The sequence below is a fragment of the Prionailurus bengalensis genome, chromosome A1 (assembly GCF_016509475.1).
Source record: "Prionailurus bengalensis isolate Pbe53 chromosome A1, Fcat_Pben_1.1_paternal_pri, whole genome shotgun sequence".
Taxonomy (NCBI): domain Eukaryota; kingdom Metazoa; phylum Chordata; class Mammalia; order Carnivora; family Felidae; genus Prionailurus; species Prionailurus bengalensis.
The window spans coordinates 145,498,915-145,521,741 of NC_057343.1; the positions used below are offsets into that span (position 1 = coordinate 145,498,915).

Genomic DNA, 22,827 nt, shown 5'->3' on the forward strand with positions numbered 1-22,827 from the left:
AAGTTTCTCAGGATCCACATAAGAGTGAAACCATATGGTATCTGTCTTTCTCTGTATGGCTTATTTCACTTAGCATCACACTCTCCAGTTCCATCCACGTTGCTACAAAAGGCCATATTTCATTTTTTCTCATTGCCACGTAATATTCCATTGTGTATATAAACCACAATTTCTTTATCCATTCATCAGTTGATGGACATTTAGGCTCTTTCCATAATTTAGCTATTGTTGAGAGTGCTGCTATGAACATTGGGGTACAAGTGCCCCTATGCATCAGTGCTCCTGTATCCCTTGGATAAATTCCTAGCAGTGCTATTGCTGGGTCATAGGGTAGGTCTATTTTTAATTTTCTGAGGAACCTCCACACTGCTTTCCAGAGCGGCTGCACCAATTTGCATTCCCACCAACAGTGCAAGAGGGTTCCTGTTTCTCCACATCCTCTCCAGCATCTATAGTCTCCTGATTTGTTGATTTTGGCCACTCTGACTGGCGTGAGGTGATACCTGAGTGTGGTTTTGATTTGTATTTCCCTGATAAGGAGCGACGCTGAACATCTTTTCATGTGCCTGTTGGCCATCCGGATGTCTTCTTTAGAGAAGTGTCTATTCATGTTTTCTGCCCATTTCTTCACTGGGTTATTTGTTTTTCGGGTGTGGAGTTTGGTGAGCTCTTTATAGATTTTGGATACTAGCCCTTTGTCCGATATGTCATTTGCGAATATCTTTTCCCATTCCGTTGGTTGCCTTTGAGTTTTGTTGGTTGTTTCCTTTGCTGTGCAGAAGCTTTTTATCTTCATAAGGTCCCAGTAATTCACTTTTGCTTTTAATTCCCTTGCCTTTGGGGATGTGTCGAGTAAGAGATTGCTACGGCTGAGGTCAGAGAGGTCTTTTCCTGCTTTCTCCTCTAAGGTTTTGATGGTTTCCTGTCTCACATTTAGGTCCTTTATCCATTTTGAGTTTATTTTTGTGAATGGTGTGAGAAAGTGGTCTAGTTTCAACCTTCTGCATGTTGCTGTCCAGTTCTCCCAGCACCATTTGTTAAAGAGGCTGTCTTTTTTCCATTGGATGTTCTTTCCTGCTTTGTCAAAGATGAGTTGGCCATACGTTTGTGGGTCTAGTTCTGGGGTTTCTATTCTATTCCATTGGTCTATGTGTCTGTTTTTGTGCCATGCATGTTCTTTATCCATTCATCCATTGGTGGACACTGGGCTTCTTGTCTTTTAGTTTTGTTGATTGATTCCTTTGCTGTGCAGAAGATTTTTATTTTGATGTAGTCCAAATCATCTATTTGTGCTTTTGTTTCCCTTGCCTCAGGAGATATATCTAGAAAAATGTTGCTATAGCAAATTAATTATAGAAAAGTTACTGCCTATGTTCTAAGATTTTTATGGTTTCAGGTCTCACATTTAGGTCTTTCATCCATTTTGAGTTCATTTTTTGCATGATGTAAGAATAGTTACAGCATATGGCTGTCCAGTTTTCCCAACACCATTTGTTGAAGAGACTTTTTTTCTCCTTGCATATTCTTGCCTCTGTTGTTGAAGATTAATTGACCACATAATTGCGGGTTTATTTCTTGTACTTCTGTTCCATTGATCTATGTTTTTGTCCCGGTGCCATACTGTTTTTATTACTACAGCTTTATGGTATATCTTGAAAGTTAAGATTGTGATACCACCAGTTTTGTTCTTTTTCAAAATTCTTTGGCTATTTCGGGTCTTTAGTGGTTTCATACAAATTTTAGGATTATCTGTTCCAGTTTTGTGAAAAATGCTGTTGGTATTTTGATGGGGACTACATTAAATCTGTAAATGCTTTGGGTGGTATGGACATTTTTTTTTTTAAGTTTACTTAAGTTTATTTGAGAGAGAGAGAGACAGAGAGAGGATCAGAGAGAGAGGGAGACAGAGAGTCCCTAGCAGACTCTGTGCCATCCAGACAGAGCCTGACAGGGAGCTCGATCTCATGAAGCGTGAGATCATGACCTGAGCTGAATCAAGAGTCGGACACTTAACTGACTGAGCCACTCAGGTGCCTGTGGTATGGACATTTTAACATTTGTTCTTTCAATCCATGAGCATAGAGTAACTTTCCATTTGTTCATTGTCACTTTCTTTCATTGATGTTTTAGTTTTCAAAGTGCAGATCTTTTCACCTCTTAGTTGAGTTTATTCCTAGGTATTTTATTATTTTTGGTGCAATTATAAATGGGATTGTTTTCTTAATTTCTCTTCTTGCTACTTCATTATTAGTGTATAAAAATGCAATAAATGTCTGTATACTGATTTTGTATACTGTGAACTTACTGAATTCATTTGGCAGTTCTAGTAGTTTTGTGCTGGAGTCTTTAAGGTTTTCTATATACAGTATTCTGTAATTCAAATAGTAAAAGTTTTACTTCTTCTTTACCAATTTGGATGTCTTTTATTTCTTTTTATTATCTGAGTGCTGTGGCTAGGACTTCCAGTACTATGATGAGTACAAGTGGTGAGAGTGGATATCCTTGTCTTGTTCCTGATCTTAGAGGAAAAGCTCTCAGTTTTTCACCATTGATATGATGTTAGTTGTGGGCTTTTCCTATATGGACTTTATTATGTTGAGGTATGTTCTTTCTAAACCTACTTTGTTGAGGGTTTTTTTCATGAATGGATGTTGTACTTTGTCAAATGCTTCTTCTGCATCTATTGAAATGATCACTTGACTTTTATCCTTCTCTTGTTGATGTCATGTGTCACACTGATTTGCAAATGTTGAATCACCCTTGCATCCCAGGAATAAATCCCACTTGATTGTGGTGAATAGTTTTTTTTTTTTAATGTATTGTTGGAATTCGTTAGCTAATATTTTGTTGAAGATTTTTGCATCTATGTTAATCAGAGATATTGTCCTGTGGTTCTCAGTGCCTTTATCTGGTTTTGGTATCAAGGTAATGCTGGCCTCATAGAGTAAGATTTGAAGCTTTTCTTCCTCTTCTATTTTTTTGGAATAGTTTGAGAAGAATAGGTTTTAACTCTTCTTTAAATGTTTGGTAGAATTCCTACGAAGCCATCTGGTCCTGGACTTTTGTTTGTTGCAAGTTTTTTGATTACTGATGTAATTTCATTGCTGGTAATCAGTCCATTCAAGTTTTCTATTTCTTCCAGTTTTGGAAAGTTATATGCTTCTAGGAATGTCTAGGTTGTCCAATTTGTTGCCATATAATTTTTCATAATTTCTTATAATCGTTTGTATTTCTGTGGTATTGGTTGTTATCTCTCCTCTTTAATTTCTGATTTGTTTGAGATGTCTCTCTCTTTTCTTTTCTTTGATGAGCCTGTCTATCAGTTTTGTTTACTTTGTTGATCTTTTCAAAGAACCAGCTCCTGGTTTCATTGTATTGTTTTTTTTTTATTCTATTTCATTTATTTATGCTCCAATTTTTATTTTTTCCTTCCTCTTGCTAGTTTTGGTGGTTTTTTTTTTCTTTTTCTATCTCCTTTAAGTGTAAGGTTAGATTTGTTTACTTGAGATTTTTCTTGCTTCTTGAGTTAGGCCTGTATTGCTATAAACTTCCCTCTTAGAACAGCTTTTGTGTTCTAAGATGTATGAGCCTGATGATTTTGTGTTTTGTTGTATGAGCCTGGGTGGCTCAGTCAGTTGAGTGTCTGACTCTTGATATCGGCTTAGGTCATGATCTCACAGTTGTGGGATCAAGCCCCTTGTCAGGCTCTGTGCTGAACGTGAAGCCTGCTTGGGATTCTCTCTCTGCCCCTCTTCTGCTCATGTGCGCTCCCCCTCACTCTCTTTCTCTCAAAATAAATAAATAAATTTAAAAAATAGAAAAGAACAACTTTTGCAGACTGCCTGGATGGCTCACTCACTTAAGCATCTGACTCTGATTTCACCTCAGGTCATGATCTCATGGTTCATGAGATCAAGTCCACATCAGACTCTGCACTGACAGTGTGGAGCCTGCTTGCATTCTTTCTCTTCTTCTCTCCCCTCCCTCTCAGAATAAATAAATAAACTTTAAAAACTATGTTTAGGGCACCTGGGTGACTCAGTTAAGCATCTGACTTTGGCTTAGGTCATGATCTCACGGCTCGTGGGTTCGAGCCCCACCTTGGGCTCTGTGCTGACAGCTCAGAGCCTGGATTCTGATTCAGATTCTATGTCTCCCTCTCTCTATGCCCCTCCCCCACTCATGCTCTGCCTCTCTCTCAAAAATAAACATTAAAAAATATGTTAAAAAAATAAAAAGAACAGATTTTGCTGCATCCCAAAGATTTTGGACCATTGTGTTTTCATTTTCATTTGTCTCTCTGTATTTTTTTACTTCCTCTTTGATTTCTTGGTTGCCCCTTTCCTGTTTAGTGCCATGTTATTTAACCACTATGTATTTGGTTCTTTCTAGATGTTTTTCTTGTGGTTCATTTCTAATTTCATAGCTTTGTGGTCAGAGAAGATTCAGAGTATGACTTCAGCCTTTTTGAATTTGTTGAGACTTATTTTGTGGCCTACTATGTGATCTTTGCTGGAGAATATTCCATGCGCACTTGAAAAGAGTGTGTATTCTGCTTTTTTAGGATAGAATGTTCTGAATATATCTGTTAGATCCATCTGGTCCTATGTGTCATTCAGAGCTGCTGTTTGTTGATTTTCTATTTGGATGATCTATCTATTGATATAGTGGGGTGTCACCTGCTCTTATTGTATTACTATCAATCACTTCCTTTATGTTTGTTATTAGCTGATTTATGTATTTTGGTGTTTCCATGTTGGCATAAATATTTACAATTGTTATATCTTGCTGGATTTTTTCCTTTTGATTATATAGTGTCATTCTTTGTCTCTTGTTACAGTCTTTGTTTTAAAGTCTGTTTTGTCTGATATAAAAATTGCTACCCTGGCTTTCTTTTCACTTCTATTTCACTGATAAATGCTTTTCCATCCCTTCCCTTTTCATCTACATGTGTCTTTAGGTCTGAAATGAGTCCCTTGTAGGCAGCATATAGATGGATCTTGCCTTTTTATCCATTCTGTCACCCTACGTCTTTTTACTGGGGTGTTTAGTTCATTTACACTCCCAAGTAATTATTGCCATTTTATTACTTGTTTTATAGTTGTTTTTGTAGTTCTTTTCTCTTACTTTCTTATCGTTCTGTCTTCTCTCATGGTTTGCTGGCTTTCTTTAGTTACATACTTGGATTCCTTTCTCTTTATTTTTTGCATGTGTATTACTGGTTTTCGATTTGTGGTTACCATTAGGTTTATATATAGCATCTTATGCATCTAGCAGTCTATATTAAGTTAATGGTCATGTAAGTTTGAACCCATTCTTTACTCTTCTCCCCTCCTCCATGTTTTAGATATATGGTATCATACTTTACATCCTTTTGTGAATCTTTTGTCTGATTTTTAATAGATATACTAAATTTTACTCTGTGTGCGTCCTACTTTTCTTACTTCTGCTAATGGTTTTTTCTTTTCACTCCAAGAGTCCCCTTTAACATTTCTTGAAGGGCTGGTTTAGTGGTCATGAACTTCCTTAACTTTTGCTTCTCTAGGAAACTCATTATCTCTCCTTCTATTTTGAATGATAGCCTTGCTGAATAGAGTATTCTTGGCTGTAGGTTTTTCCAGTCAGCCCTTTGAGTATTATCATGCCACTTCCCCTTATTTTCTGCTGAGAAATCAGATTATAGCCTTATGAGGTTTCCCTTATATGTAACTATTTACTTTCTTCTTGCTGCCTTAAAATTCCCTCTTTATCCCTACTGTTTGCCCTTTTAATTACTATGTTTCTTGGTGTGGACATCCTTGGGTTGATTTTATTGGGGGCTTATGTGCCTCCTGGATCTGGATTTCTGTTTCCTGGATTTGAGACGTTTTCAGCTGTTATTTCTTCAAATAAATTTTCTGCCCCCTTTTCTCTCTCTCTTCTCCTGGGATTCCTATAATGCAAACGTTATTATGTTTGATGTTGTCTCTGAGTTCCCTATGTCTATTTTAATTTTTTATTTTTCTTTTTCCTCTCCAGTTCAGCTTGATTGGTTTCCATTATTCTGCCCTCCATGTTGCTGATCTGATCTTCTGTTTCCTCTATTCTACTATTAATTCCCTCTACTGTATTTTTAATTTCAGTTATTCAGTTCTTCATCTATGATTGGTTCTTTTTTATGTTCTGTCTCTTTGTTGAAGGCCTGAGATCCTCCACTCTCTCAAGTCCAGTGAGTTTCTTTATGACCATTACTTTGAATTCTCTATCAGGTATATTATTTGTCTCCATTTCATTTACCTCTCTTGCTGTGATTTTTCCTATTCTTTCATTTGGGACATATTCCTTTGTCTCCTCATTTTGTTAAACTCTATGTGTCTGTGTCTCTGTGTTAGGAAAGAGAGCCACATCTCTGCTCTTGAAAGTTGTGGTCTTATGAAAAAGAGGTCCTATAGTGCCCTGCAACACAATGTCCCGTGTTCACCAGAACTGCACTTGAGGGGTGTCTCCTATGTGTGTTTCATGCACCCTACTATTGTGGCTGAGCCACATTTGCCTTCAGTCCAACTGACTACAATGGCTCTCTTTGCCTGTTTTGGGCAGAATAGTCTCTTGTGTTGTTACTGAACCAATCTGGGGCCATTTTGGGCTTGAGTTGAGTCAGAATAGGCATTTGCCAGAGCTACAGTAGCACTGAACTGTGGTGTGCCTTCCCTGTGTTGTCCCCTGAGAAGCTTTTGATAGTGAGCAGGGCCTACAGTCAGTCCGGATGTCTTCCCCTAGCCCCCCTGCTGGGACCATAGTTGGACTGGTGGGTGTGGTTATATTCCCCTCTTCCTAGGGCAGGAGTCACTTGAGAGCAGTGCTGGCCCTTGTTGGGGCTGCTTGTACATTGCCAGGTTTGTGGCACCACTTTGGATGGGCTCTGGCCAAGAGTGTACTGGGGTGGGGGTGGGGAGGGGCAGGTCTGTAGAACACAGGGGCAGGGCATGTGGTGTTAACAAGATTTGCACTTGGGAATGCAAGCTGATGCAGCCACTCTGGAAAGCAGTATGGAGGTTCCTCAAAAAATTAAAAATAGAACTACCCTACGACCCAGCAATTGCACTACTAGGCATCTATCCAAGGGATACAGGTGTGCTGTTTCAAAGGGACACATGCACCCCCATGTTTATAGCAGCACTATCAACAATAGCCAAAGTATGGAAAGAGCCCAAATGTCCCTCGATGGATGAATGGATAAAGAAAATGTGGTATATATATACAATGGAGTATTACTCGGCAATCAAAAAGAATGAAATCTTGCCATTTGCAACTACGTGGATGGAACTGGAGGGTTTTATGCTAAGTTAAATTAGTCAGAGAAAGACAAAAATCATATGACTTCACTCATATGAGGACTTTAAGAGACAAAACAGATGAACATAAGGGAAGGGAAACAAAAATAATATGAAAACAGGGAGGGGGACAAAACAGAAGAGACTCACAAATTTGCAGAACAAACTGAGGGTTATGGGAGGGGTTGGGGGAGGGAGGATGGGCTAAATGGATAAGGTGCACTAAGGAATCTACTCCTGAAATCATTCTCGCACTATAGGCTAACTAATTTGGATATAAATTTAAAACAATAAAAAATAAAATTAAAAAAAATCAATATGAAAAAAAAAAAAGAGTTGTGCTGGTCTGCTCTGTGAGGAGACCTAGTACTGAGAGGGCATGTCCACAGGAGAACACAGGCAGCAGGGCCTACTTTTAGCAACTTAGGTGTAGGGAGTGTTGGTGTTGCATTGGTTCCCACAGGTGTCCATGTGTCTAGGCTGTGGGGCAGTGGAGGGAATGGCATCCATCAGCTCCTTTGTCCCTGGAGAAGTCTCCCAAGGATCAAAGCATGGGCTTTGATATGAGTAAAGAAATTTCCCTTCTGTTTACCCCAGGCATTTTTCAAACTGCTACTTCTATGCTTTGTGTCCGAGGGGCTGCTTGTTGTGCTGTCTCTTTAAGGACATGGACTCTGTTTCCTGCTGCCTTCCAGCTCTCCCAGAGTTGAGCCCACTGATTTTTAAAGTTCCAGGTGTTAAGCCCCACTGGTTGTAAGAACTCATGAAATTATGCCCCTCTGGCTTTCAAAGCCAAATGTCATGCGAATCTGTCTTCCCCATGCAGGCTCCCCATGGCAGGGGTGGCTGGTGTGAGTGTCTTGTTTCTTTCCCCTCTCCACACCCACAGTATCCCTCCCTCCGTGGACAGTCCATGGGTTTGTTTAACTTCTGACTGAGTCTCTGCCCTTCCTATCCTCTTTGATGTTGCCTCTTCTATACATTTAGCTGTGGAGAGCATGTTCTGCAAGTCTTTGGGTTGTTTTCTAGGCTATTTAGACTCATGTGGGTGTTATCTAGTTGTATCTGTGGGATGAGGTCAGCTTCAGGTCCTCCTACTCCACTATCTTCCCCAGTAGTCATTGCATTCACTGTATTTTCAAAGGCCTCTTGGGTAATACTGGTTGTATTGTCAAGAAACTCTGGCATAAAGTATTCTATCTTAATTTGTGTTTTTTTAAATTGCTGTATTTTAGTTTTCAAACTGGTTCAACTTATTATTTCCAGTGAGCCTGTGTTACCTCTCAGTCTTCAGGCTGTTTCTTTCTTTCTTGCCTCTGCAGTAATCTTGAAAATCATTTTGGTTACTTGGTGGCTTCACTTCCCCACTGACTCCTCAAATGCCTTCATTCTGCTTCGGCAGAAGTTACCATCACCCTGTTCACTGGCAGTATGTTCTTTTGCATTCCTGTTCCAGCACAGAAGCTGGTGACAGCAGCAGTGGGAGGGCTGCAGGTTACACAGCAATAAACAGGAGCACCTTGCATTCCTTGGGACCATGCACTCAGGTAGCGTGTTTTAGTGGGAAGAACCTGGATTTTAGAATTGGATCATCTGGCCAAAAGTTCTGTCTCTACTTTTACTATCTGTGACCTTAGGTGGCTGTTGGGCTTTCCTCATCTGTAAGGCTGCTGGACCTTTTCCTCATCTGTAAAAGCAAGGGATATGTTTTCTGGAATTGTGAGAACAGATATAATATACAAACATTCTCATAAGTTTTATTGTAAGTTCAGGATGTAATCATTCCTCTATGAATCTCGACAGCACACATTTTTAAAGATCCATAAAAACAATTCAGCTGACAGTTTTAGTTACTAATTTCCTTGAAAAATGAAAGCAAATGTAAGATATTGATTTTTCCATTCTTCATGTATTTTTTATCACAGACAGTAATAAACCTGCTGAGCTTCTCTTCCCCAGTCTAGAAAAAATATGGGGTTTTTTTCATTGTAATAGTTAATTGCACTCAGAGAAAATCTCAGGTTAATGTGAGTAAGGAGAAGAACTTAAAAACAGAAAGATAAGAACACACTTAAGAATAGGTAAAAGACAAAAAACAGAAACCACTATGCAGCGTTTGTTCGTTGTCTCATGCATGTCTTGCCAATAGAACCTTTGAGAAACTGCCCTTTCACACTCCTGGCTATGTACTTTGAGTGGGAGCTTACATCCCTGCCATACACACACACACACACACACACACACACACACACACACACCTGCTCATCTCCCAGTCATCCCAGCCCTCTATCCTTCATCACCACAGTGATGAGTTTGAGGAAGGCATAGATCCACTTTGGGCCAGTGAAAATACAAGGATTTGTTTGGGGCTTCTGGGATAGAAATTTCTCTCTCTCTTCAGTGAAAGTTACTAGAAAGCACGCCCTCTCATTCCCTGGATGGTGTGATATGAGGTTGTAAGACTGGCAGGACCTTACCCATGTTTGCTACTTGCAAATGAAAAGGGAATTAAGGCACTGAAGAGAAATAGACAGGGGCCAGGCTGACATCATGTGTCCCTGAACTAAATGAATCTAGAACTATCTCCAGATATAAACAATAATTACTTTTTTAATCTAGGCGACTTCAGTTCAGGTGTTCTGTCCCTTTTGCAAACAAAAGATTGCTAACTAATATTCCATTAAAATGGAAGCAACTGAACATACAAATAGATTACTACGCCATCTGTCCTACTCTATACAGACTAAAGTTTAATTTCTGTAATCATAGCTATTTTTCTAGATAATCTCTCAAGAATGAAACTGTCAGTTCATAGACTCAGTGAACACTGTTAGCATGATGTTCAACGTAGTGTATGTGCAAATCCCCTACTTGTCTGCATTTACCTCTTTTTTTCAGTATACTAGCTAAGTGATTTTGAGCAAGTAACTAATCCTCTTCATGTCTAGGAAAATATTTTACATTTGGTTCAGTATGCCATGGGGAGACATTAGAAGTACTTGTGCTGGGGGCGCCTGGGTGGCGCAGTCGGTTAAGCGTCCGACTTCAGCCAGGTCACGATCTCGCGGTCCGTGAGTTCGAGCCCCGCGTCGGGCTCTGGGCTGATGGCTCAGAGCCTGGAGCCTGTTTCCGATTCTGTGTCTCCCTCTCTCTCTGCCCCTCCCCCGTTCATGCTCTGTCTCTCTCTCTGTCCCAAAAATAAATAAAAACGTTGAAAAAAAAGAAGTACTTGTGCTGGAACAGTAACAAGTGAAAGTGATATTTAAGCTGATTTTTGAGAGAAAGGCAACTTGCTTATTTGCAGGGTTTCATTTAGATATTTTGGTGTTTTACTTGTTTTGAGTCTGTCTTCCCCATTTACAGAACAAACTCCTTGAGATCAGGGACCACATCTCTTGTTCACTGAGCACCTGCCCGATATCTGGAACACAGTAGATGCTCTGTAGCTATTGATTAATTGATTTAGAGATGGAGGAAGAATAGAAAGACAGAATGAAAGAAGGAGGAATGTCTAGGAGATAGTAACTATTACACATGTGTAAAGAATCTAGATTTAGGATTGTGGCAGAAGAGTGGAGTTACAGGGATAAATTTGACAGATGCTGTCAAAAAGGTAACAGTATTTGTTGACAGAATGGGAAAAGCAAAAGAGAGACAGAGAAGAGTGAGGTTTCCCACCTGAGAAGCTGAACCCGTGGTGATCTCATTAACTCAACGGGAAAGTTAACATGGGGAGGAGCTTGAGAGCAAGAAACATACATTTAATTCTTGAATGTATTTCTTATGGGGGTAGAATGTGTGATTACTGTGGGAATATTTCATAAGGAGCTTGAAATGAAGGATTTGGGGGACATGTTGGACCTGGTACACAGAAAAACCATGAAATAGAGTTATGTCCATGAGGGAGTGAGAACTGAATGGAGTCAGCTGGAGAACAGACCGAGAACTGAGAATGAGATAGTGGTAGACAAACTGGAGAACTGGGCATGGAGTGGGGAGAGTATTTCATGACAGAAGCAAAAGGGGGACAGGAGGAGAAGAAATACCCTCTGCTTGTTCCTTCAGACATGGTTCAGATAAAGAACACAGTCATCCAGGATTTCTAGACAATTCCTGCAGATAGTTTAAACATAGTCTAATAATCAGATTGTCTAGATCAGTCACTTTCAGACTTTTTTATTGCAACCTATTCTAAGAAATACATTTTGCGTTTTGACTCGGGACACACACACACACACACACACACACACACACGCACACACAACTGATACAAAAGTTTCCCTCAAGAATACTCATTCTCCCTGTGCACAATCTCTTCAGTTAGTTTTCATCTGTTTCACTTTTTTTAATGCTAGTAACAGCCCACCAAACTGGTTTCACTCCCCATTAATAAGTCATGACCAGAAGTTTAAAAAGCAGTAGTCTATATAATGGTCACCTAGGAAAGAAACAATGAATTTGGGGAAAGAACACATTTTGAGAACATTTTACTTCTAATTAGATAAAGGTTTTTGTTTACTATCCATTACAATATGAAACATATATTTCTATGATGGGGCCATTCTGTCAGCACTCCTCAAAATTTAAAAGAAAGAACAGGAATGTGCTTACTTTGCTAGCGTCTTCTGTCAGAGTTTTAAGTGTTGGTTTACCACCTTGCAAGAAAAACTTAAAGTCTAAACTTTGGATCTAATGAGTTGCAATTAAAAGCACTCTGGGTTTGGAAACGGACAAACCTGGGCTCAAATTCTGATTCTGCTGCTTAATAACTATGACCTTTGCCAAGTTTCCCAACCTCTTGTATGTTCTGTTTCTTTATCCCCGAATGAGGATAACATTTACCCCATTTGGTTGCTGTTGTTATTGAAGAAGCCACATTATTCATGGTACTTTACCTAGTACTTGGGGGCACGCATTAAATGGTAATTATTATTATTGTCTTTGGTTGTGAAGGTTAAATTATAGGCCACTTGTAAAGCTCCTAGTACAGTACCTGGCACAAAGCAGCAATACGGTTATAATCCAAGAGCACAGAAATGTACAAACCAATTATATGACATGCTTTTTAGAATATTTGCTGGAGGGGCACCTGGGTGGCACAGATGGTTAAGCGTCCTACTCTTGATCTCGGTTCAGGTCATGATTTCACAGTTCCTGAGTTCAAGCCCCGCATTGGGATCTGCACTGATGGTGCGGAGCCTGCTTGGGATTCTGTCTCTCCTTCTCTCTGACCCACTCCCGCTTGTGCGCTCGCTTTGTCTCTCTCTCTCTCTCTCTCTCAAGATAAATAAATAAACTTAAAAAATATTGAAAAGAATGATATTTGCTGGGTAAGGCAGAGCACATCGATAACATTGATGTTATTGGGGAGATTGAGTTCCATTTGTTTAAAGTGAAAAAAGATGCATCACTGATACACTTTTCTTAATTCCCTCACTAATGTAACCATTAAAGTGATTAGAGTGGGTTTATTCAACAAGTCTAAATATATTAAGACCTACAATGTCAGGTCCTGGAGATAAAAACCCAACAAGAAACAGTTCCTAGATATATGATGAAGTAACCAATAGTGTTTACTTTTTCTCCCAGGCAACCCTCCACCATAGACCACTGATAGCAATATTATTTCTGTGCCTTTTGGCTCTTTCTGATTCTACTCTGGCTTGCTTCACTAATTCAGAAGGATGGCTTAAAGATGCTTCGTTGGAATTAATAAGAGCTCTGTGGTCCAGTTCTTGGTGATCTACTTTTGATGTTAAAATACTTCACCATGCTCAAGAATTCTTTTTCTTTTATAGTGTGTCCTCAGTAGCCTCAGGGTAGCTCTAACTGGCCTAGCTCATCATCAACCTATGTGTAATCTCACCATTATTTTACTTGCCTCTTACAACGTAGACAGTGAAGTTGGCTGAGTATCATATCATTTGAAGAATAAAATGAAACTGTCCTTTTTTCCCCTATTTTCAATGTCCTTGCCTCCCTCCCCACTACTTTATTGTATGTTCTGCTTGTGATGGATTTCGAATACGTGATCATCACGGTAATATGGTGAAAGCATGCCCTTAGTTCAGATATACAGCACTTGCAGACACTTTCAGTTTCCATAGGGAGTGATGCAATTTTTATTAAGAAAAATAACTTCTGAGTGCAGGTGTGCAAAGCTGAAGGGCCTACAAAAATTCTTGAGATGAAATCCCTTCACCAAGGAGTATATAGTTTAATAAGAGAGGTGTCACATCTACCAGTTGCTATACAGGATGGCATGACTCATGAGGCGTCTGGGGGAAGGACCATAAAGTTGAATCTCATTCTGTATAGTGATTCTGCATAGTGATTTGGCTCTTATCACTTCTCCAGATGACTTTTGTTGCCCAAATTAGCCATTCTGACCAGTGCTTACAACTGAAAAAGAATATGCAAAAATTGGAAAGACAGCAATCTTGAGGTGATACTATTCTAGATATGTGTATTGGTAAAAGAAACTCTCCTGGTATGTGTGGTTTCATTGTGCTATCACTCTTGACAATTGAAAGATGTGTAAAGCCCTGCAAAGATATGCTATTTCCTATTGCAAAAAATGCACAAGAACTCCTTGGGGCTAGATCTTTGATTCTAGGACAGAATGGCTTCCACATGGATGTTACCACCACTTAATTGTGTATGTAGTTCATACTTAAATTCAGAAATAAATATTGCCCAAGCAGCTCCCGATTTATATGGTGGCTTGTGATAAGGAGAAAATCTGAAGAGTTTTGGAAGATTGTTGTTCCGATCACATAGCTTCAAAGTCTGTGAAGATGGGGACACAGGCATATCTGATGACATGAGAACACATTAGAGCCCAGTTAAGGCATTAATTTCAGTTAATGAATAAACAGCAGTCCTTTTATAAAACCTGATCTATCAGGATTTGCTACAGGTATGCCCCTCAGAAAGATGGTTCATGTATCTGGTTTAGGGAATTTCTAAGTTGTTGCTGGCTTAAATAGAAGTAAGAGAGTATTTCTCTAAAAAGTCAATGACCTCAAGCAGTGAAAAAAGTTCTTCAGGAAGTTGATGTTCATCAAATCCTTACCGCTTTCACATACACTTACAACTAGCTTTCTGTTATAAGTATTTTGTGAGGAACCACAATGAGATACCGCCTCACACCCATTAGAATGGCTAAAATTAACAACTCAGGATACAACAGGTGTTGGCGAGGATGTGGAGAAAGGGGAGCCCTTTTGCACTGCTGGTGGGAATGCAATTGCACTGTTAACAACTTAACCAGAGGATACAAAATGCTGATTCGAAGGGGCACATGTACCCCAGTGTTTATACCAGTGCTATCAACAGTAGCCAAATTATAGAAAGAGCCCAAGGGTGCCTGGGTGGCTCAGTAGGTTAAGCTTCTGACTCTTGGTTTTGGCTCAGGTCACGATCTTGTGTTTTCATGAGTTTGAGCCCTGCCCTGGGCTCTGTGCTGACAGTGTGAAGGCCTGATTGGGATTCTCTCTCTCTGCCCCTCCCCTGCTCGTGCTGTTTCTGTATCTCTCAAAATAAATACAAAAATACAGAATAATATTAAATAAATACAATAAATGCAAAAAATAAATTAAAAAAAAGAAAGAGCCCAAATGTCCATCAACTGATGAATGGCGTAAGAAGATGTGGTACATATATATACAATGGAATACTACTCAGTATGAAAATGAATGAAATTTTCCCATTTGCAACAATGTGGATGGAAGTGGAGGGTATTATGCTAAGCAAAATAAGTCATAGAAAGACAGATACCGTATGATTTCACTCATGTGGAATTTCAGAAACTAAACAGATGAACATATGGGAAGGGAAGGAAAAATAAGATAAAAACAGAAAGAGAGGCAAACCATAAGAGATTCTTAAAAATCAGAGAACAAACTGAGGGTTGCTGCAGGTAGAGGGGTGAGGAGGGTGGGTAAAATGGGTGATGGGCATTAAGGAGGGCACTTTTCAGGATGAGCAATGGGTGTCATGTAAGAGATAAATCACTGGGTTTACTCCTGAAGCCAAGGCTACGCTGTGTGTTAAGTAACTTGAATATAAATTTTTAAAAAAAGATTAAAAGAATAAGTGTTTTGTGAGGGACACTGGATCAAGGGGATGGATGGATGAAGCCAGCTATAGGTGAGAACATAATTATAATAAATATTATTTCGCTGAGTGCCCTGTTTTACAAGAAGTATTTAATTTTTTTAAATTAGAGAGAGAGTACATGATTGGGGAAGAGAGGGGGAGGGAGAGAGAGAGCGAGAGAGAGAGAGAGAGAGAAAGAGAGAGAGAGAATTGAGAGAGAATCTTAAGCAGGTTCTACACTCAGTGCAGAGCCTGATGCAGGGCTTGATCCCACAACCCTGAGGTCATGACCTGAGCTGAAACCAAGAGTCCGTCGCTCAAAAAATCTGAGCCATGCTGGTGTCACAATTATTTAATTTTTTAAGTTTATTTTTATTTATTTTGAAAGAGAGCAGGGGAGGGGCAGAAGGAGAGACTGAGACTCCTAAGCAAGCTCTGCACTGTCAGTGCAGAGCCTGACACGGGGTTCCATCCCACAGCTGTGAGGTCATGACTTGAGCCAAAACCAAGAGTCAGATGCTTAGCCATTTGAGCCACCCAGGTGCCCCAAATTATTTAATTTTTAAAATGACTCTATGTGGTTTCTTCTGCTCATTTTATTTTATTTATTTATTTTTCTTTTTTTTTTTCAACGTTTTATTTATTTTTGGGACTGAGAGAGACAGAGCATGAACAGGGGAGGGGCAGAGAGAGAGGGAGACACAGAATCGGAAACAGGCTCCAGGCTCTGAGCCATCAGCCCAGAGCCTGACGCGGGGCTCGAACTCACGGACCGCGAGATCGTGACCTGGCTGAAGTCGGACGCTTAACCGACTGCGCCACCCAGGCGCCCCTCTTCTGCTCATTTTAGAAGTTAGGAAACTGAGACACAAACAGGTTGAGTAATTTGCCCCGGACTTTACTTCTTGTCCATCCTGGACCATATTAGGGATGGCCTGCCCTGTGAAGGCTGTAGTAGAATGTGTGTCTTTGGAGCCTTCCCTCCCTCACTGGTTCTCAGAATTCCTGCAGCACCTGGAAGGGTGGTCCTGCCTGCAGCTGGTCCTTCCATCCTAGTCATCTTTACTACTAGCTGTGGATTTTTCCAACTGCACCGACTGAATACGCGTTGTTGAAGATTGCATACGGGAGTACCTGGTTGCTTTCCAAGAGACTGTTGAGTACTGCAAGTGGCAGCAGGTAATGAGCTCTGAGCAGCGGAGACAATGAGAACGTACCAGGCTGTGATCTCCATAGAAAAGATAAATAACATGGTTATTAGAAGGAGTTAGGAAGAACATCCAAGCAGTATAATCAAATCCTAACCTAACTGATGATAGAGGTTGAGATTTGAATTTATGGAAATATTGGAAATTTGATAAAGAAAATCCCTTAAGTGGCCTTTTAACGTATGACACTAAATAACTTGGAGAGCAGAAGAATGTTCCTTGCCTTTCTTGTCTATCTTCAACATAGACTACCCTGTCCACCCACACCTGACACAGACACAAAGAGACCAGTAGGGATAGACGTTTTTTCCAAAATACATTAAGGTAGTAGCAACTCTGTTAAAATGGCTTGTCTTTCTTAACATTTCACCTTGATTTTTATCTTTGTGTCCTGCCCTTGCTCTTATCTTTCACCCATTCTTTTCTCATCTCACTGATTGACCATCCTTATACCTATATATGCAGGTGAGGGACTCTGCCTCATCACCCTTTTTCAGTGTTCAAAGAACTTTTGACTTTCATCCTCCAGCATGATAGTGCCTTATGATTTCCCAGCTCTCACTCCAGTTGAATTCTCTGTTTTAGTTACTTAGAGCCTTCTCATCAACTTTCCTCATTCCCCATACCATTTCCTATCCTTTTCATCTGACTTTTCTTTACAAATAACAGATATATCCTCAGCAGTTGCTTCAAAGTTATCTTTGTCTTAGAGTTCCATCATTTTTCATTATTTCTGGTGTGGTTTTCATCGTATTTATCCTGCTTTGGGATTCATTGCAATTCCTGAACCTGAGGATTCATGTCTTCCAACAAGTCTGAAAAATTCTTTTCCTGTATTATCCTTCTGATTTTTTGCTGGAACTTCTAATTCTTTCCTCCATGTCTTTTAACAACTCTTTTCTGTTTTCTCTCTTTAACTCTTTGTACTGCATTTGAATAATTTTCTGAGACCTGTTTTTAAATCTTTTTCCAGTTTATTCTTTGCTTATTTAGTGGGGTCTGTCTAATCAGTGTTTTTCTACCTTTGAGTTTTCAATTTCAACTCATCTATTTTTCAACAATAATTAAAAGAATAATTCTATTAACTTGAAGTTTTATGTGGTTCTTGTAAAATCTGACTTAAAATTTTTTTTCTGACTTTAAAATTTTTTATTCTTTTATCATGTTTTAAGTTCCTACTTTTGGTTTTTTTTTAATATTTATTTATTTTTGAGAGAGAGAGAGAAGGAAAGAGAGAGAATGAGCGGGGGAGGGGCAGAGAGAGAGGGAGACACAGAATCTGAAGCAGGCTCCAGGCTCTGAGCTGTCCACACAGAGCCCGACGCGGGGCTCAAACTCATGAACTATGAGATCATGACCTGAGCTGAAGTCAGTCACTCAAATGACTGAGCCACCCAGGTGCCCCTCAGTTCCTACTTGTGTATCTTTAGTCTTTGTAAACACTTTAATTTTAGGATGTTTAAACTGGATCTGTGTAATAGTTCTGGTACCTGGAATTCTTGGTAGTGGTGGATGGGTAGGGTGGGAGTTCCTCATTCATGTGTCTACTGATCCTTGTTCATGGTAGATGGTTTGAGTGTTTTGTAATTTTGGACTGTGAGTTTTTCTTCAGGGATTTGGTTAGTGGTGATCCATTACAGGCTGAGCTTGAGTTTCTGTCCCTCCAGAAAAGTTGTGTGTATACTTTTGTCAAGGGTCCCAGGATTAGCACTAGCCTGGGCCACTTTTTAATTTCTCATTTAGAGGGACAGACCACCCAATGGTGGCTGAATCTGAGCTTCATATCTCCGTGAAGTGGGCCTGTGGCTATCAGTTCTCAGGGAGGCTTTTTTTTCCACACCCCCACTGAGATCCAGGCTGAGGCAGGTAAGTTTCTTAACTGTCTCCTTGTGCACTTGGAGCACTTTTCCCCATAGTCCACTCGTTCACAGAGGGGCTGGTCTTTGGGGAGTTCCAGCTTCATGTGGGGTCTCAGTTCCCATTCTCTCACCCATACTTCATGAAGGCCCTGAGGCTTCTCCTGAACCACATGGGATTTACAGTCCAAATCCTGTGTTACCAAGATTGGTAAACTGCTTTCATCTTAGGGAAGCTAGCATCAGTTCAGAGGCTTGGTTCTTGATCTTGGTTTTTTAGATCTCTGTGTGTTTGACTCTAGAAAATTCCTTATTAATAACTCAGCTATGCATTTTAAAAGATATTTGTTATATTTTACCCAGAATTTATAAGCTTTTAATAGCAAAGAATTTTTTTAAATGTATCTTTTCTGCCAAGAGCACATCATCATCATCATCCTCTGACAGTGTCTGCTGTAGGGTTGAAAATGCCTGTCTACATCCAAAGAGCAGTATCGAAAAGGGGCCTCTGCCCTTGAGAAGTTCATAGATTTTTTTAGTCTAACTCATTTGTAAGCTCTGAGGACTATTCATTTAGTTTTTCACTCACTATTCTTTATATGCAAATCATATTCAATAAATACTGAGTAAGTCCTCACTATCCAGGCTTTCATTCATTTATTCAGCAAATACACATTGTGTACAGCATGGCTATGTGCCAGATATGTGCTCGTCATGCTCAGCAAAAATACACCCGATCCCTGACTTCATGGAAGACACCAGTATTGATCAGATAAACTCATAAATAAATGTAATATTGCAACTGTAACAAGTGCCAGAAAGTCAACGTGCTTGGTGCCCTGGGATGTGTAATGTTGATTTGTTCAGCTCAGGCCAGGACAGGCTTAATTGGGGAAGTGAAATAAACAAGAGTAGCTTTCACTGAGTACAAAGGAGAGCAATAATTGTGACAGATCCAGAGCAGTATGTGCAAAGCACATGAAGATGAAGGACTAAAAGAAGGGTGGTGAGAAAGAAGGGGACAAGTGAGAAAATATGGTTCCAGAAAAGGCTGAGAGGGAGCTAGGAGTCAAATCATGGAAAACCTGGTGGGCTATGTTAACTTCTTCTACTTATCATAGGAGTCATGGAAATGCTTTAAACAGGGGGGTGACCCATCTAATTTGGCCTTTGAAAAGATCTTTCTGACTTTAGACAAGAGAACAGATTTGAGGAAGCAAGAATGACAAAGGAGATCAGTTGTCAGTAGACCATTGTCAGTAGACCATTGTCAGTAGACCAGGTTGAGAGTTGCTTGGTGCTGAACTTCAATTTTGACTTTGTAGGAAAGAAGATGTGGAAAGATTTGAGATTTACTTAGCAGGTAAAATTACCAGGAAGAAGCAAAGAGATGGGCCAGGAACGATTACAAAGTTTCTGGTGTCTACATCTGGATGGCTGTTGATGTTCCTTTAATGGAATAGGGAACACTAGATAAGGACAAGGTTTGTTGGAAAGGCCATGGCTTTTTCTTTTATACCTATTGGGTCTGAGGTTTTTGAAACATCTAAGGGAAAAATATCAAGAAGCAGTTGGATAAATTGATCCAGAGATGAGAGAAGAGATCTGGGGATATAAATACATGAGTGATTTGCTTATTGGTGTTAATCAGGTGAGCCTTCCAACGGAGAGATGATGGATATCCCTTGGATATAGAGACATGTAGGTTACTGGTGACCTTAACAGGAGCTGTTTTGGTGGTCATATGGGGTGAGAGGCTTGGAGGGGGATGTAGAGAATGTAGAAGAGGAGGAAATGGAATGAGTAAGTTAGACAACTTTCAAGAAGTTTGCCAGTGAAGTTTTATAAGGCTTTCATCTATCTTTAAAGGAAACAGGTCAGTTAATTATGATTGGAAGGCAAAATCTTTTAAAACGTAGAGTCAGTAGGAAAAAATTTAAATGATTTCTTGATAGAAGGTGGCCAAGACAGGGACATAGGCTGGCACAAAGGGGAACCAAAGACATTCAACCAACATTGGATTGTAGTAACAGCTGATATTTATTGACCTTCCACTATTGTTTCAGGTGCCATTCTAAATGTTTAACATGTATTAACTAACTTAATCTCCAGAACAACTCTGTGGTGTGGGTACACTTATTAGCCCATGCAGGACCTGAGGAAATAGGTCACCAGAGAGGTGCTGTAACTTACCAGGGTAACACAACAGGGATTTGAACTCCCAATCTGGCTGTGAAGTTCATGTTCTTAACCTCTATGCTGTCGTGCTTCTCAATACATGGGTGCATAATAAGCTATTTGTATCATCTATGAGCTAAGGTGTGGGCTAATTCATCTACAAATACTGAAAACGTTATTGGTTATATAACGACTTCTGGGCAAAAGTATAAGTTAATGTTTTCCTAAATGCTTTGTTAAAATTTCCTTGGCTTTATGTTCTAGAACAAGGCAGGCATAAGTGGAAATGTCATTAGATCAGCATTAGTTTTAATCAGTGGCCTTTAATAAGTGTGTGCACATTATTCATTTAATTGCACCTGTAAAGATGTGGTAGCCTCATAACTGCAGTTGTAATAGGTAAGTAAGTGGAATCCATAACAGTCTGAAGCTGCTTGTACCTGTCTGCGAAGATGTGCCATTTGTGAGTTTCCACTAACCAATGTCCCCAAATAAGTGACCTTCCCCAGATTCCTGGGGATTGGCTTTAACCACATGTGTGTGTTTATTCTCCTCCTAAGGATTCAACAACACTGAGAGAACATGCGACAAAGAGTTTATTATTCGGAGAACAGCCACCAATCGAGTACTGAATGTCCTCCGTCACTGGGTCTCAAAGCACGCGCAGGTAATTTAATGGCATCATTCATTACTTTCAAGGATTTTTCTAAACCAACTTTTTAAATTGTTACTTATGTAAACTGCTTTCTGAGTCTTTGGAGTTAGGGTCTGAAACGTTGGAATTAGAGCCAAAGGAAAGAAATAGGAGGATATACACACAGATCAAAGCGAACACATGCACATTTGCCAAACGCACACTGTCTCAGATCTGGCGTGACACAGGAGGCGAAGCAGGGCTCTACGCTTTCCTCATCTTTTCAGGCCACAGCACCCATCTGTGGGCACTCGAGCCACTGTCCTGTGCCACCCAGGGAGTGCCGTTCATGGGGCCCTCACCGTAGGCTGAGCTGTGCCGCCTGCACCCGGTACCCCTGGAGGTTAAGCATCACTCTGGTGCCACATACTCTGGTATCTGGTCGGGGAGTATTTTCTTGGCCCGATTTAGGAGATATTTTGCCCCACGACTTTGATTTTTTGGGTCCTAATATTCTGTTTTTAAATTGCATCATGCTGACAGGACACCTACTTGTTATTTGTATGTTTTCATTACACGTTTGTAGAATTGATACCCATTTCGCAATTTCACAAAATAAAGCAAGGGCCTCCTTTGCTTCATTGGCATGAAACACGCATTGTGCTTTTCTTCCCCACTGCCAAATAATGGGAGGCCTTGCTGGACACGTGCTTGGCTAGTGCCCTGCAAGGAGAATTTTGAAAAGACAAAAGGGGGCCCTGTGTGGCTCAGATCGGAGCACGTTAAACATATAAAATGTGAATAAAATGCTAATGAATAAAGAAAAAGAGAAGAGAGGAGCCCCCACTTCATATATTCCCTGAGGCTGTCCTGGGTCTGCCACATAGCCCTTGGTAATGACAGACCGTGAGATAGGGTCACGAGAGAGCCAGACTCCTGGAATCCCTGTGGTGAGAGAATTCGCTAATTGGGAAAAGTGGGATTTGGGCCTCACCATCAGTTAGCCCATGACAGTTCTTAAATGTTAATTGAAAAAAAAATGAAGGTAGCACATTCAATATAGCATGTAAAAATTTTACTCAACACATCTTAAATAAATAGAAATGGATCCCATATCGCTCAAATTCTGAGAACTGCCCGTAGCCCATTGAAATGTTTAGTCTCTTCCTCATAATCTGAGTGAGCTATTTGTACGTCCCATTTGCCTCATTGCAGATACAGGATAATGAGGTTTCTCCTGTGTCTGACATCCATTCCATTCACTCCTCTCTGGTTTTGGACTTGGGGTCCTGACTTCTGATTCCCTGGGCCTTGGTGGCTTCAGAGATGCAGAGTAGCTTTGGTACACAAGGCTTAGCAGATGCTGCTGGGTTGTCTTCCCTGCTGTGAGAGAAAGCCCAGGTTTACCTGGGTTCAGCTCCCTCCTGTCTGCAAATCTCTCCAAAACCTCTAATCTTGCTTGCCTCTCAGTCTCACCTCCTTTCTGTCAATCCCCAGTGCCCTCTTTTTCTCCTGACCTGAAATGGAAATCCCTCACA

The 22,827-nt window shown here is 40.2% G+C and overlaps 1 protein-coding gene across 2 annotated transcripts in view; it reads left to right on the forward strand.

Moving 5' to 3' along the window:
- RASGRF2 (Ras protein specific guanine nucleotide releasing factor 2) overlaps positions 1-22,827 on the forward strand; it is a 244,497-nt gene that overhangs the window by 177,047 nt on the left and 44,623 nt on the right. For both annotated transcript variants that reach the window (XM_043593136.1, XM_043593138.1), the window contains exon 18: positions 21,216-21,322. In XM_043593136.1, coding sequence (XP_043449071.1) covers positions 21,216-21,322 — 107 coding nt within the window. The remainder of the gene's footprint in view (positions 1-21,215; positions 21,323-22,827) is intronic.